Source organism: Diplotaxodon limnothrissa, linkage group LG19 (assembly GCF_057381915.1).
Source record: "Diplotaxodon limnothrissa isolate DT_005_m linkage group LG19, D_limnothrissa_male_GT1.1, whole genome shotgun sequence".
NCBI classification, from domain to species: Eukaryota; Metazoa; Chordata; class Actinopteri; order Cichliformes; family Cichlidae; genus Diplotaxodon; species Diplotaxodon limnothrissa.
The window spans coordinates 6997866-7011339 of NC_140614.1; the positions used below are offsets into that span (position 1 = coordinate 6997866).

Genomic DNA, 13474 nt, shown 5'->3' on the forward strand with positions numbered 1-13474 from the left:
GTTGCATGCAAGTAACTAATTTTGCAGGATGTTGTTCAAAAGCATTTTAATCCAGGAAATGAGCAACCAGTCTTAACTCTAAATACTTCATCTTTTTTGTAGTTCCTGTGTAGTTTCAAAACACTCTCTCCACCAAAAACCAGTCATTTACGTCAGCCTGCGCCAAACTAAACAACTGCATAATCCTTACATTCAACATAGATGTACCTCCATATTCTTTAAAAATTATATACGTATGATGATCACTCAGAAATACAATCAAACTTTATTTAAAAAGCAGACACTAGCTTTCTAAATTCCTTCTCTCCTGTAAACTGTGTTAACGTGAAATGCAAGGAGAATACTTCAGTAAGCTGACACCAGAATTCTGGCTTTGTGACCACACTGCCCACCTGTAACACCAGGTAGTCAGCTTCATGTGCTTTTGCATCATGTGTCTTTTCATTCAGCTTCCCTAACCAGACCAACCCTACACCTCTGTCCCTTTGGGCTTCACATCCTCCTAACCAATACCCAAACCTAATCAACCATAAAAGTATCAGCAAACAGGAAAGAGCTCCCTGATGGAAGAGACAGAGACTGCGCCAAGGACGCACTCGGCAAATGAGCCAAACGAGCCTACCGCTGGCAGTGGCAGCATCGAGGACACAACCGAGGAAGGCAGCAACTCGCTGTCATCCAACATTACACTTTGTGATTGCTCACTGATACTCCTCCGAGAGACGTGATCTTACACGACGTGTGCTGTAATCATAGCCTGCTTTCCTAATGCAATTCGCTAAAACATTTATCCGAGGAGGAGGAGGGGGAGCAGGAGGTCTCTGAACAACAGCTGTTCCACCTCTGTCCCTTAGCTCCACCAGGCTGAGGGCGGGGAGGGGGTATTCTGGCAAAAGATGGGGCAGGCAGGAGGGGGGGAAAAAAAGCAGGCTATGAAACTGAAGGAGTACTCACCCTAGATCCCTGATTTACTCACAGAGGGGTGAGAGAAGGACAGCAGCTCTAAAAATACCCCCATAAGGAGAGAGGGAGAAGGAGATGGAGGGCCGGAGGAAGGTTTGGGTACGAGTGGAGCGGCAGAGAAGGAATAAGAGAAGAAGTAAATGTTTGTTTTTGCTTCAGTCACTATAAAAAAAACAACTAAAAGAAAGCAACATCTTAAAAGACCGCATCCTAAAAATACACCTCCCTTGTGGCAAAACCTCAGAATTTTGAAAGGGGGCCCATTCTTCCCTTCTACCTCCCTTTGCCCCATCATCACTACTTCCTTCATTCTATCGACCAATCCCTCCCCCCCTCTCTTCTCTAATGAAAGAACATGTCATTGAAGGCCCCAAAAGCCAGAGGGGTTAAAATGAAGGAGAAATGATTGGCAAAGGAAGAGAGGGCAGAACAATGTCCTTTTTTTGCAGCTAATTTATGTCAGGACCAGTGGCCCAGATACAGAGGTCAGCCAATGGAGTCTACTATAGCAGCACCACAGGCTACAGGCCACAGCCTCATACATGTGTTCATCCTTTTGACAACAAATTTTACACGCATACGACACATATTTGGGATCTTAAACAGAGTTTTCCTCGAAAATAAAACTAATCCCAGGTGAGAAAAGGCTACATAACTACATTAATATGTTTTAGAAATAGAGTTTTCATCACTTTGCAAAAACTGACTGAAGAAGGTAGGACAGTAGTTCCATGAAATTGATGCTGCAAAAAGGTTTACCAATATCAATACCAACCCTGGTATTGGTATCGGATCAATACTTTGTTTCTCTCCTCTGAGTTCACTATTGTGTTACCAAACCTCAAACATGCACTATAAAGACTGTCTGAACCCTTTTGTGTTGACTGTCATGTCTATTTTATTCATAGCATTTTGCTATAATCATTTAGTTTATTCTCCTCACCGGTTGAGTCATTTCCATCACTTCTAAGTGTCCGACAAGATTTGGGAAACAAGGCCAAAGTTTACACAGTAATCATTCAGGTGTTCCTGATCTGGAGGTTTGAGATGACTGAAGTTGTGGTGCACGTGCTGTAACTGTCTTTAACCAGGAATCTGAATATTTATAACTTTCAAGCTGAAAGAAACAGTTGCTTAGAGTCGGTATTATCTGGGATATCACAAACGGTTACATGCAATGGCCTCTCTTTTTCTTTTTAGCTGCTTTTCTCTCCTGATTATTATTTTAAATGATGTCTGTCTGTGGATTTTACAGTGTTGCCGGGTAGAAAGAAGACACTCAAAGACATCATTTTTGATTCCAGGCATCTTTTCTTTCTTTCTTTTTCAATTATCTTACATTACATGATTAATCAGTTACTCCCAAATAATCAACATGATGACGCTGTACATATAAAACCAGCTCACTCAACACTGTTAACTTTATGGAGCACTGCTTTAAAATGTGAAATGCTATTTATTTCTAACTATTTGTTTTACAAGCCTTCAACTGCTGCGACTTTGACATCCTCATCAGAAGAAGCTGCTGAATGCTGATACCCTCCTTCTTTATGCTGCTCTCTCTCTCTCACACACACACACACACACACACACACACACACACACACACACACACACACACACACCTCTATCTGCTGTCTGTCAGATAGCAGAAAACAGCAACCCCACACATGACGAGTGAAACAATGACCCAATAATGGGTAGAGCATGAACCTGAGAGGCGGCGAGGTAAAGGCATCCCCCAGCCCCGATTGACCGGAGGATGTTCACTTGTTTGAGTAGAAGGTGACACTGATATCCACCGCCTGTGTCACACACAACTTAGTGGTAACCGAATCTGCCTGCAAGGCCCCAACTTACTACTTCCATCTTCCCCTCTGCTGACAGCTGACCATGGGGAGTGATGAATGGGAAGGTCTTGCTGCCAACCCAAGCACACAAAGAACCCGATATGTACATTTTGACATGAACAGATGCACGGGGACTCATCCCCCCCCACCCACACACACACACACACACACACACACACAGTCATTCATAAAAGTAATTTCATGTTTTTATTTTTTCTTGCAAAATATTATTTTTGAATTCTACCAAACACCCACCACATGATCCTAAAAGTTCAAAGCTATGTATTAACGTAAATCTTTTAAAAATCAAAAAGATTAGGTACACCGTTGTACACTGAAAAACTGCAACAGTAATCTGCTGACAGATGAAACGGATACCGCTGACTAGAGCTGGGCGATATGAGATTTTTTCATATCACGATATGTTTTTTTCATTTCAGTCGATAACGATATCTATCACGATATAAGCCAAATAACTATATTTGTAAGATTTAAATGTGCTGTTGCTCACAAGTAAAATGTGAAATAATCAGCAGCTTGTTTTGATTTAAATATTTATTTCTCATAATAAGTTCAACAGGGTAGATGTACTTAAGGAACATGAGACTTTTTCAGATAAATAAAGGCAAATATTGCAAACTACACAAAAGGCAGCCGCTAAAGCGTTTAAGTTTCAAAATAGAACAAACGAAACAGACTAAATTGTCAATTCCACTTAGAAACAAAATATTAATTCTAAAAATAAATCTTAGTTTGTTTTACAGAAGAACAGACAAAACTGACTAACTTTTGTCAATATCAAATAAACTGAGAACTAAAAGGAAATTCTCAATCTCTCCTTGTTGTATAGCTTAGCTTTTCAAACAGTTTTAACAGTTACTTTAGTCTGACAAAAGCCGAATGACGAATTAGCGCTTCCAGTTAGAGACTGAGGCTACGTCCACACGTACACGGGTATTTTTGAAAACGGAGATTTTCCGTTTTCTTTTTAAAAAATAATCCCGTCCACACATAAAGGCAGAAATGAAAGAAAACGCTGCTATGAACATGCCAAAGCAGCAGGTGGCGCTAGATTCCTAACCGTGCAGAAATGTTGGCCAATCAGAAGTCTAGAAGCCTCGGTGGGAAAAAGTAAACAAAGCTGGGGCATAGAAGCAGAACCGAGTCATATGTGTGGAGGGACAGTAACTGTGTGTATATGTAAGCATTTAAACACTGCAGAGAGTAGAATTAACAGTATTGTAGAAATTCATTTCACCGAAACAATAACGTGGCGCACAGTGTGACGCATGCACCAGTTTATTGTATTTCCAGACTTGCTTTCGGCACAATTTACAGTGCACGCTACTCTGTTTTTTGTCAGACTTGAAATAGCTGAAATACCTTCACACTACGGAACTTCTTTGGCTCTTCCGTTCGACAATCTCTCCGGCATTGGAACCATCATCTGTTTTCTCTTCGGTCACGCTCGGTTGATTTTTCTAGTCGGCACACTCATTTCCTCCATTACGCGCTGGCTCCATTACCCGCTGGCTGCTTCCCAAACAAACACACGTGCGGCTTGGCACTTGTGCTGTACGTAACAAGTCACGCGACGTGACGCTGCGGCTGTGATTGGTTCGGCTCTGCGCTACTTAATTTGGATTGGCTGACCTTTTTTTTTTTTTTTTTTTTTAAGAGGACAAGAGCGGCGAGGTCTATCGCGATAGCTTAATTTCTCTATCGAGTAAAAGTTATATCGCGATACATATCGTTATCGTTCTATCGCCCAGCTCTACCGCTGACCGTTTTGTTACAATGAAATGTTCTGCTGGAAAATCTTGGGTCTTGTGTGGATGCCACCCACCGAAAAGCAGCTCCATCCTGTAGGACAGTGCACCGGGCCACACCTCAAAAACTCCTCAGAACAACCAAAGAAAGTTCAAATCAAACACAGACTACAGATCCCATTTCCCAGTGGAATAAGTCTGATGCACACCTGGGAACCCAGAGAAGTCCTCTGCCACAGGACATCCCAGCACCCTATCACGCCCCTCTATCATCATTTATCCATGACTTCATGGGTCAGACCTGAGATATTTTTAACAAAATAAAATGAAAAAAAATGTTATAAAGTGATTTTTTTTGAGTAAAGGAATCTACCAGTGTTTCCACTAAGAAGTCAACCGTTTTTTGTGCATTTGTTTTGAGTGTTTATTTATTAGTTTTTCTAACTGTGCTAAATCATAAAATAGTTAGGAATTGGGAATGTAAATAAATGTTTGCTCAATCATTAAAAGATTTATCACTTTCCCTTCCTTGGCTAATTGATTACTGGACTAATCACCTCCCTTAATATCGTGTGATTATCCCTGCCTTCATGCTCTGATGATCAATTTTAACCTTGATCCTCTTCTCCAGATTGTCTCACAGTGACTGATGACTCTTGTTTGGACAGCTCACTCAGCTGTTTTGTGGGAACAAAACCTGTAAACTCCACCAAAACATCATTTCAAACAGTAAACCTCCCTGATGCAGATCTGTGGGTGTAACAGCAGTGTTTTGTTTTTTTAACAAAACTCTGATTGCCAGCTCTGATCCACTTTCCCACGCTGTGCCTCCAAATAAGGAGCAGGGGCAGGTTTTGATTGGCTCTCCATTCTGTTTGGATTAGATAATAAGTTACCTGCCACTTCTTAATCAGCACTGAAAATCCTTACATAACCCCCCCCCCCCCCCTTTCCTTTCATTTAAACACACAAGCCACACAAACAGCAGCTTGTTTGGTATCTCATCGAACTGAGACACCACTCCACCACTATGCGTAAAAGTCTTGCGTCCTGCGCTCACCAGGTGGTTTTGGCTTTATCAGAAGCATGTGGACATTTCCTGCAAAGTTCCCAGAGAAGAGCGTGATCTACCCCGTGACTTGACTGAATCACTGATGATGTGAAGAGTCCAAAAGTTGCCAAAACTTCGGATAGAATGAGTGGCAAGCAGAGATTCAGACAAGGAGCGACTTGTTGCAGAGAACTGTGCCAAACTGATGCGCGCTGCACTTTGCGTGAGCCAGGGTTTAGCCTCAATACGTGACAGCATCCAATTTTACATTTATATTTTATTTTTGGCAAATAAAATGACATATTAGTAAACTTGCGTCCACCTGCGCGTCCTAAATGGCCATTTCAACGAACATAGTGTTTTACGCGTTCTTTTAAGAGAAATCGGAATGTTACAGCAAAAAAAACCAAAACAAAACAAAAATTTAAAAAGCGCAATTATCACATAAACGTGGCAAATTTCCATCAAACAAGGTCCACTTACCGGCCACGCGAACTGGAAGGGAATCTTGATCTTCCCGACATCGTTGTTCCGGTTCTGTCCCGTTTTCTGTCCGCCTTTGAACTGAAAAGTATTCCCACCGATAACCTGTGTAGTTTCCGTGCCGTAGGTGCACGGTCCATTAGTCGTGACCTCCGTTTGGTATTCCTTTAAGCACACTCTTAAGTAGGTGTCACACTCGTCCTCGCCGCAGTGGCCTTCCGCCGCGCTCTTCTCGTCGTCGCAACAATCGCCGTTGTTTAGCAGACCTTTGGGGTTTTCCACCGAAATCAACTGCAGCTCGAAGTAACCGGTGGCCCGAGACACCTGAGGAGAACAAGGCAGTGTGAAAAAAAATGCCTAAGATGGTAGCAGCATCTCTCTGTAACAGGTAATTAAAATAATAATAATAGTAATTTAAACCTTACATTTAGTCAGTTTATTGTTTCTATCAGTGATTCATGCAGGTATACAAAGTGTTGCATGACCCTCGGTTAAATAACCATCGCCGCCCTTACGAGAAATGTCACTGATTCAGTGAAAGCTCTCCACAAAACTGCACGCGGACATTCCAGGTGGAAACAAGTGGATGTGGGGAGAAAACACGACCTGGGCTCATGTGTTTGCAGCGCAGTCACTCTGCACAGACGCTACTGTACATTTTTGGCACGTTTCAGCTTCGGGACCTAGCATTCCCAGTTTAGCTCACTCTGCAGATCAGTCTGCAGTCCTGCTTTACAAACACATCCACCTTGAAAACCCATCCAGTCTGAGTTAAAAGTCAAAATCACCTAAAGTGAAAAGACAAGCAAACCATTAAAAGATTTAGAGGCGCTTGCTGCTGATAACAGCAGTAGAGGGATTCTCTGTGCAGGTGAGGGTGCACTGCTAACATGTGAAGACACTTAACGATCTTTTTTTTTCTTAGAGTAACCAAACTTTCAAGAGCGGGCGCGCATTAACGCACTCGGTGCGGATGGCAGTCATTCGGCGCCTGGATGAGAACAAATTTGCGGATGTCTGCTGTTACACGCGCAATTATGACACAGCAGAGAATTTTGGCAAATCTAATTTGTCTCCCGAAATTCCAGAACACATGATTCAGGAGGCAATTCAATTAAGAATGGAATTTATTCCGAGCCCCCCACAAGAACCCCCCCCCCCCCCCCCCCAAAAAAAACAAAAACAAGCAACCACACACAACAAACCCCCAACAACAGCATTAATAATAATAATAATCAGAACTTCAGAGCAACAAAATCATCATTTGCCTCGGAGCTGAAAGATATAAAGTTCTCACCTCAGCCCGCAGCGTCAGGAGAAGACACACTAAGAGGAAGAAGCGCTGCAGTTTCCCCAGATTAGTCCACATGTCTCCGGCTGCTCGGTGTTGGTTACCATTAGGGAAAAGCGAAAATATGGATGTCTCAATGAGTCAAAAAATAATAATGAATGAGGCAAAAAAGCAGAATCCTCTTCCTCCTTCTATCCAATACATGCACGGCTGCTGCTCCTCCCCGGGATGCCCGCGGCTCTGGAGGAGGAAAAGCGCACTGGTGCTGCTGCTGTTTGGTCCACGGACTCACAACAAGACGCACAAACTCCAATTCCCTCCGCCGCTCGATGCACTGAGCAGCAGGGACTAGAAGCAGCGTGCGTCTCTCTGCCCAAAGCCGGAGCTCTCTTTGACGGCCAGCCCAGCGGACCAATCGCAGCCCCGTTAGCGTGGAACGTCGGTGTAGAGAGCCAATGAAGAGAGGGGCGGGAAAAAGGGAGGACAGCTGATAGATTTATTATTGACGTTTTCTCACACTTTACCTCGAATTGGGCATTTTTAAGGCTCTTAGCAAAAAATCAAATCAATTAAAACAAAATTCAAACAAAAGTTTCTCTGTATGTTTCTCTATATGAAATTGTCACGATAAAAATGTGACAGAAAAAATGTACAGAGAAACTTTTGCTTTTATTCTTATAATTCACATGCTGTAAACGATAGCCATAAATAATCAGTGAAGACATGCACAGCGCAGTTCATGCTGTTTGCGCCACGAGCTGCTCCTCACTGACTTGCAGCCTGAGGAAACAGGGCTGTTAGCGCCCTCTACTGACTCCCGAGACTGATGCACTGTAAATTTACACCTTTGTTGTCTTATGTTTTCTGACGTGCTGCATGAGTGCCTACACTAAATGACTCCTGCCAATGCAGTCAATGCATGTCAGGCTTAAAGCAACTCCTTAAGCAGCATGAAGAGTTTAATGTGTAAGATGAAAGAGGATCCCACCTACTGTTTGTGTCATTTTCTGCATCCACAGTTTCACACTGTCCCATCTCATATTTTTTTAAAAACTAATTCTAGAGAAATGTCTGCATTGTTATCTTGGTGCTCCAAATCTCCATTATCTGTGCACATTGTATGCTGAGAATATTAAAACCGTCAATTTTTTGCACATCATTGGTCCCTACTGTTTACCTGCTGGGTACTTTTCTTCTTTGTTCCATTTGGGGCTTCTTGTATGTTTCTGGACCTGCCGCTGTGTGTGTGTATATATATATATATATATATATAGATAGATAGATAGATAGATAGATAGATAGATAGATAGATAGATAGATAGATAGATAGATAGATAGATAGATAGATAGATAGATATATTTATTTAAATGGCTTAAAGTTCTAGAGATGAATCCATGCAAGAATGGCTTGAAAACTTTTCAATCACAATTTCAGTTCAGTTTTATTCATACAGCACCAATTCACAACGCCAGTTGCCACCAGGCTCTATATACTGTAAGATAAAGACCCAGCAATAATACAGAGAAAACCCCAATCACCAGACGACCTCCTAAGAGCAAGCACTTGGTGACAGTGGGAAGGAAAAACTCCCTTTTAACAGGAAGAAACCTCCGGCAGATCCAGGCTCAGGGAGGGGCGGGGCCATCTGCTGTAACAAAAACACAAACAAACAACCACAAACAATAAAAGATGACATGCATTAAAAACACAAATAGAAACAGAAAACACAAAGATTCCAGTTTATATAAAGGGAGTAAATGCCTGGTAACCGCAGTCTACAACAGCAACAGGCCTGAGAATTTACACATCAGGCTGAGCTCTTTCATACACCTGAAAGGGTGGAGAATCACTGGGGGCCATACACACATGACTGGATTGCTGATAATGTAATATATTTGGAAATCATACCATGTTGCTAAATCAAAATGATGGCACTTTCTCTGGAACTGACGGAAATTTCGAAATTTGGAAAAACCATAAAAGACACCTGCAAGCCTCTCAGCACAATGGTGCTCTGTACAATGGAGCCTGGAGCCTCTTCTTAAATCTACTTATTTTGATAGCCTGGACTAATGGGGGAATATACCTCCATGCTTTCAAACAATATCACAGTCCCAAACAATGTCTTCTGTCTGCCAGACCAGAAGAACACATAAAGTGAAATGAAATGTATTATGATGAAAGATGAGGGCGGTGAATGGACCCGTAAAGCCCTCAGTGTTCAACAAGACAAGTGTTACCTCATTATGTACCAACAACCAAACAACATAAAGGAATATTTTAGTAGTAATTACTATGAATTTATCTCAAAACCTTTAGATTTCAAAAATAAAATGTTTATCTTTATGGAAAACATTATCTGTCCCTGAGACTTATATTTATTGCTGCTTCTCAGCTGTCTAAACCTTCAATAGACATCTATCCATCTTCTTGCCTCCAAATGCAGATTTTTTTCTTTTGTCAGTAATTCTAAGCAAAAGCACGTCATATATGTAGTTTTAGAAATGGTTTTATAGGACATTTCGGAAAATAGGACCAAACAACCATTGGGGATATTGTCAAGTTAGTGGATTTGTTGTTTGCTGACAATTTGTTAGATATAGCTATATTTCCATCTGCACCTAGTGATCCAAAGAATGGCCAGTATTACCATTGCTTCTGTAAACTAAGGCAAGTGGGGTTTTTTTTTGTTGTTGTCTTTTTTTAAGTAATTATTTAAATTGGTTTAGAGAAATTGTTCATTATTGATTTTCTTCTTACCCCATGAATTGTTCTTTTCTGAGAAATATAAGGTCAATTTTGGCATGTCAGGTGATTTCCTGTCTGGAAGGCTTCATTTAACAACTTCAGGTCTTTGGGCATGTGCAAAAACCTTGTTAATCTGTTACTTCCAGCATGCCGAGAAGATTTCCTGCTGCTTACGTAATTGACCCAGTGGGTTTCATTCGGACAAACAGTGTGAATCTGCATTGTCTCAGACAGAAGTCTGTGGCAGAGTGTAATAAGACGGCTGTTTCTCTTCACACAGATCTTCCTGCTTCAGACTGAGCTCATGCAGATAGTAAATCAGTCCTGAAGGCTGGTCAGTCAGTTGCAGGATAGAGTCCAACAGGTGGCCACTGACACTCTGCAGCAGATGTTTCCTCCCAGGGAGGCAGGTGCAAACACACACACACACGCACACACACACACACACACACACACACACGCACACACACACACACACACACACACACACACACACGCACACACGCACGACATTTGTGCAAACTTGTGCATGTATGACTCATTGATATGCCTGCGCACAAATAGAGACGTCTTTTGTTCATCTCTTTACAACATCAGCGGCAATGAGGAAATTCCTAGGAAATATTTAAAATGCAGTTTCAAGGCTGATTAGTTACTGACATTACAATTGGACATTTATTCAGTGTCATATTGCAACAATGTATTGTACTTGCATCTGGATAGCCATTTTCTACTCTTACTAACCACTGGAAGTTCTTTATACTACAAGTATTCTGGACACTTCAAACACCAGTTTCTAAGCACTAATTAAAATAACAGGTGTGTCTTTGGACTGTAGGAGGGAGCTGAAGTACTGGAAGAAACCTGTGCAGACACAGGGAGAACATGGAAATTCCTGGAAACTATTCAACAGTGAGTGTGGTGCAATGGATATAGTTGTATGACATGTTAGTATTTCCATTTTCTGTATTTGTTTCATCTCCCTCCATCAGTTTTAATAACTGCTCAGTATTGAAATGCTAGGTCTCAAAGAAGGTTTCAAAAGTTCAGTAACTTGTAGCAAGAACACAAGATAAAAAAGTATGAAGCTCAGAATTAAAAATTTCAAATTAAACTTTGAAGCATTAACAATAAAAGCAAAGGAAACCACTGATACTGACACTAGACGTGTCGAGGGTTACGTACGCAACCAGAACCACTACCAACAAAGCAATCCAAGCAAATCATTAGATACAGACATGAAGACTGGGCTTTAACCTCAAACACATTTCTGGTTTCAGGTGTTGCCAACTGATATTCAGTCCAAGTCTTCCAGCTGAAAGCCAAGCCATCATTAGACAATAGATGGTGGTTTAGAGATTGCATTTCGGTAATCCATGGGACTGTTTACCTGGATGCCACCCAGGCTGGATTGGTCATGACTGGTCAATACAGTTCTGACAATAAGAGGATGCAAAGACAAACAAAACATCTAATGCCAAAACTATTCTCCTGTGCAAAACATAAATGGACTGGTTCTTGTATAGCAAACTTGCCTCATTGCTTTGTGTCTAACATTCACACGCATTCATACTCGGATGCATTGGAGAGCAACATGGGGTTGGCATGCACACTGGTCTGCTCTACCAGTCACAGCCAGCTCTGTATTCTCAGTTTTCTGTTCTTACTCTTCTATTACTATTTTTTTATTCTTACCTGATAGAAGAAGAAGAAGGCACTTGTTGTTATCTTCTCCTGCTTTAGCCACTGTCCTTCAAGCTTAATGTGTTGTACATTCACAGATGATCAAAACCATAAATAATGACTAGATGATCACTGGCTCCAAGTTATGTGACATATTTGAGCACTTCCTTTCTCATTTGTGTTGCAGGTCATTGAAGGACTCTTCCTGGCGAGCTATGTGTTCTGGTGTGGTGTAGACCAGATGTTTCTGGTACCTCTGTTGCTGTTTGAAAGGCAACATGCTTTAGGTGGTGAGCTCTCAGATAGGGATGGCTACTTTTTACCAAACTCTGAATACTTCCACACACAGCTTGTTACATTTTTTTGTAAAACAATTGTGTGTCTCATTTGAAAAATCCTTTGATTTATGCTTTTAACTTAGTTTTAAAATTGTCTGATTCATAAAACATGCGTACATTCATAGCTTTGCTAAAAACATTTTTAGCTTAGTAGTCATTGACAAAAAAATTTCTTTTTTGCTTTTATGATTTTCTTGAGCAAAAAAACACAATTCCCTTACCTGGAAGTCATTTTCAGTGCCTTCTGGAAAAACAGCTTTGGGTTCTACATTCTTGAAAATGTATTATGATAGGGTCTATCTTACAATATAAAGTGCCTTGAGGCAACTAGCACTTGGCTCTATATAAATAAAATTGAATTGAACTGAACTGAAAATCTGCTACATTTATTTGGTGAGTCCTGTTGCATTGTTTATACAGCTCATGCAGAGCTCACCACAGGCTTGCCACAATGCAAAACCCTATACAATGAGAAGGATTACGTGTTACAGTACCTCAAGTCCAGAATGATTAGAGATAAGATCACATGTCAGCAGTTTATAAAACTGATCTTAAGCTTGTTTTATAAATGAGATTACTGATCAGCATCACTCTACTCGGTAATGCCCTCTGTGCTTTTATTTATTAGCTTAGCTTACTACAATTTTATATTGACAAGAGGGCAAGTTGGACTAGATTAACTGTACATTTTTGAAAACATATCTTAAATTTCAAAATTCTAAATTCTAACACGAGTGGCAGCCAAAGGTGGTCAAACTATATATATATTTTAAAACACATACAAATATGAAGCGACTGAAGATGACACAACTGATATGCGTATGCTCTTTTTGTCTACCTTTAATGGAAAGGTGCCAGTTTTAGTTACAATTTTTAAAAAGCTGATTCAGTTTTTGTATTTAGGAGTCACAAGTTTGAAGGGAAAGAAATTCAGCTGGAGATAAAGACTCGTCTCACATTGCTGGGGCCTCTAATGCGAAACAAAGACTAAACATGAGCCCTGCTGAAATCTGTACAAACCTATCTGATGTGACCTGTTGTGTAGATATGACTCTGCTTTAACAAGCACCGTACCAAATCAAACAATATTCAGAGATTCAACTCTTGGGGACAAAAAATGTTTAAAATAGTTTGGATGGATGGATGTAAAATGTAAATTAAAAAAAAAAACGAATGAAAAATGAGGTTATTATGAATTTAATGGCATCAACACAAAAGTTGAAACAGGCTCATGTTTACCACTGTGTAGCATCCCCTCTTCTTTTAATAACAATCCATAAATATCTGGGAGCTGAAA

The 13474-nt window shown here is 40.8% G+C and overlaps 1 protein-coding gene across 2 annotated transcripts in view; it reads right to left on the reverse strand.

Annotated features, from left to right (window-relative positions):
* The window catches only part of LOC146611617 (protein jagged-2-like), a 51393-nt gene extending 43663 nt beyond the window's left edge, over nt 1-7730 (reverse strand). For both annotated transcript variants that reach the window (XM_085343163.1, XM_085343162.1), the window contains exons 1-2: nt 7414-7730; nt 6117-6440 (exon numbers count right to left, since the gene is read on the reverse strand). In XM_085343163.1, coding sequence (XP_085199289.1) covers nt 6117-6440; nt 7414-7485 — 396 coding nt within the window. In that variant the 5' untranslated portion in view covers nt 7486-7730. The remainder of the gene's footprint in view (nt 1-6116; nt 6441-7413) is intronic.
* Nucleotides 7731-13474: the final 5744 nt, after the last annotated feature.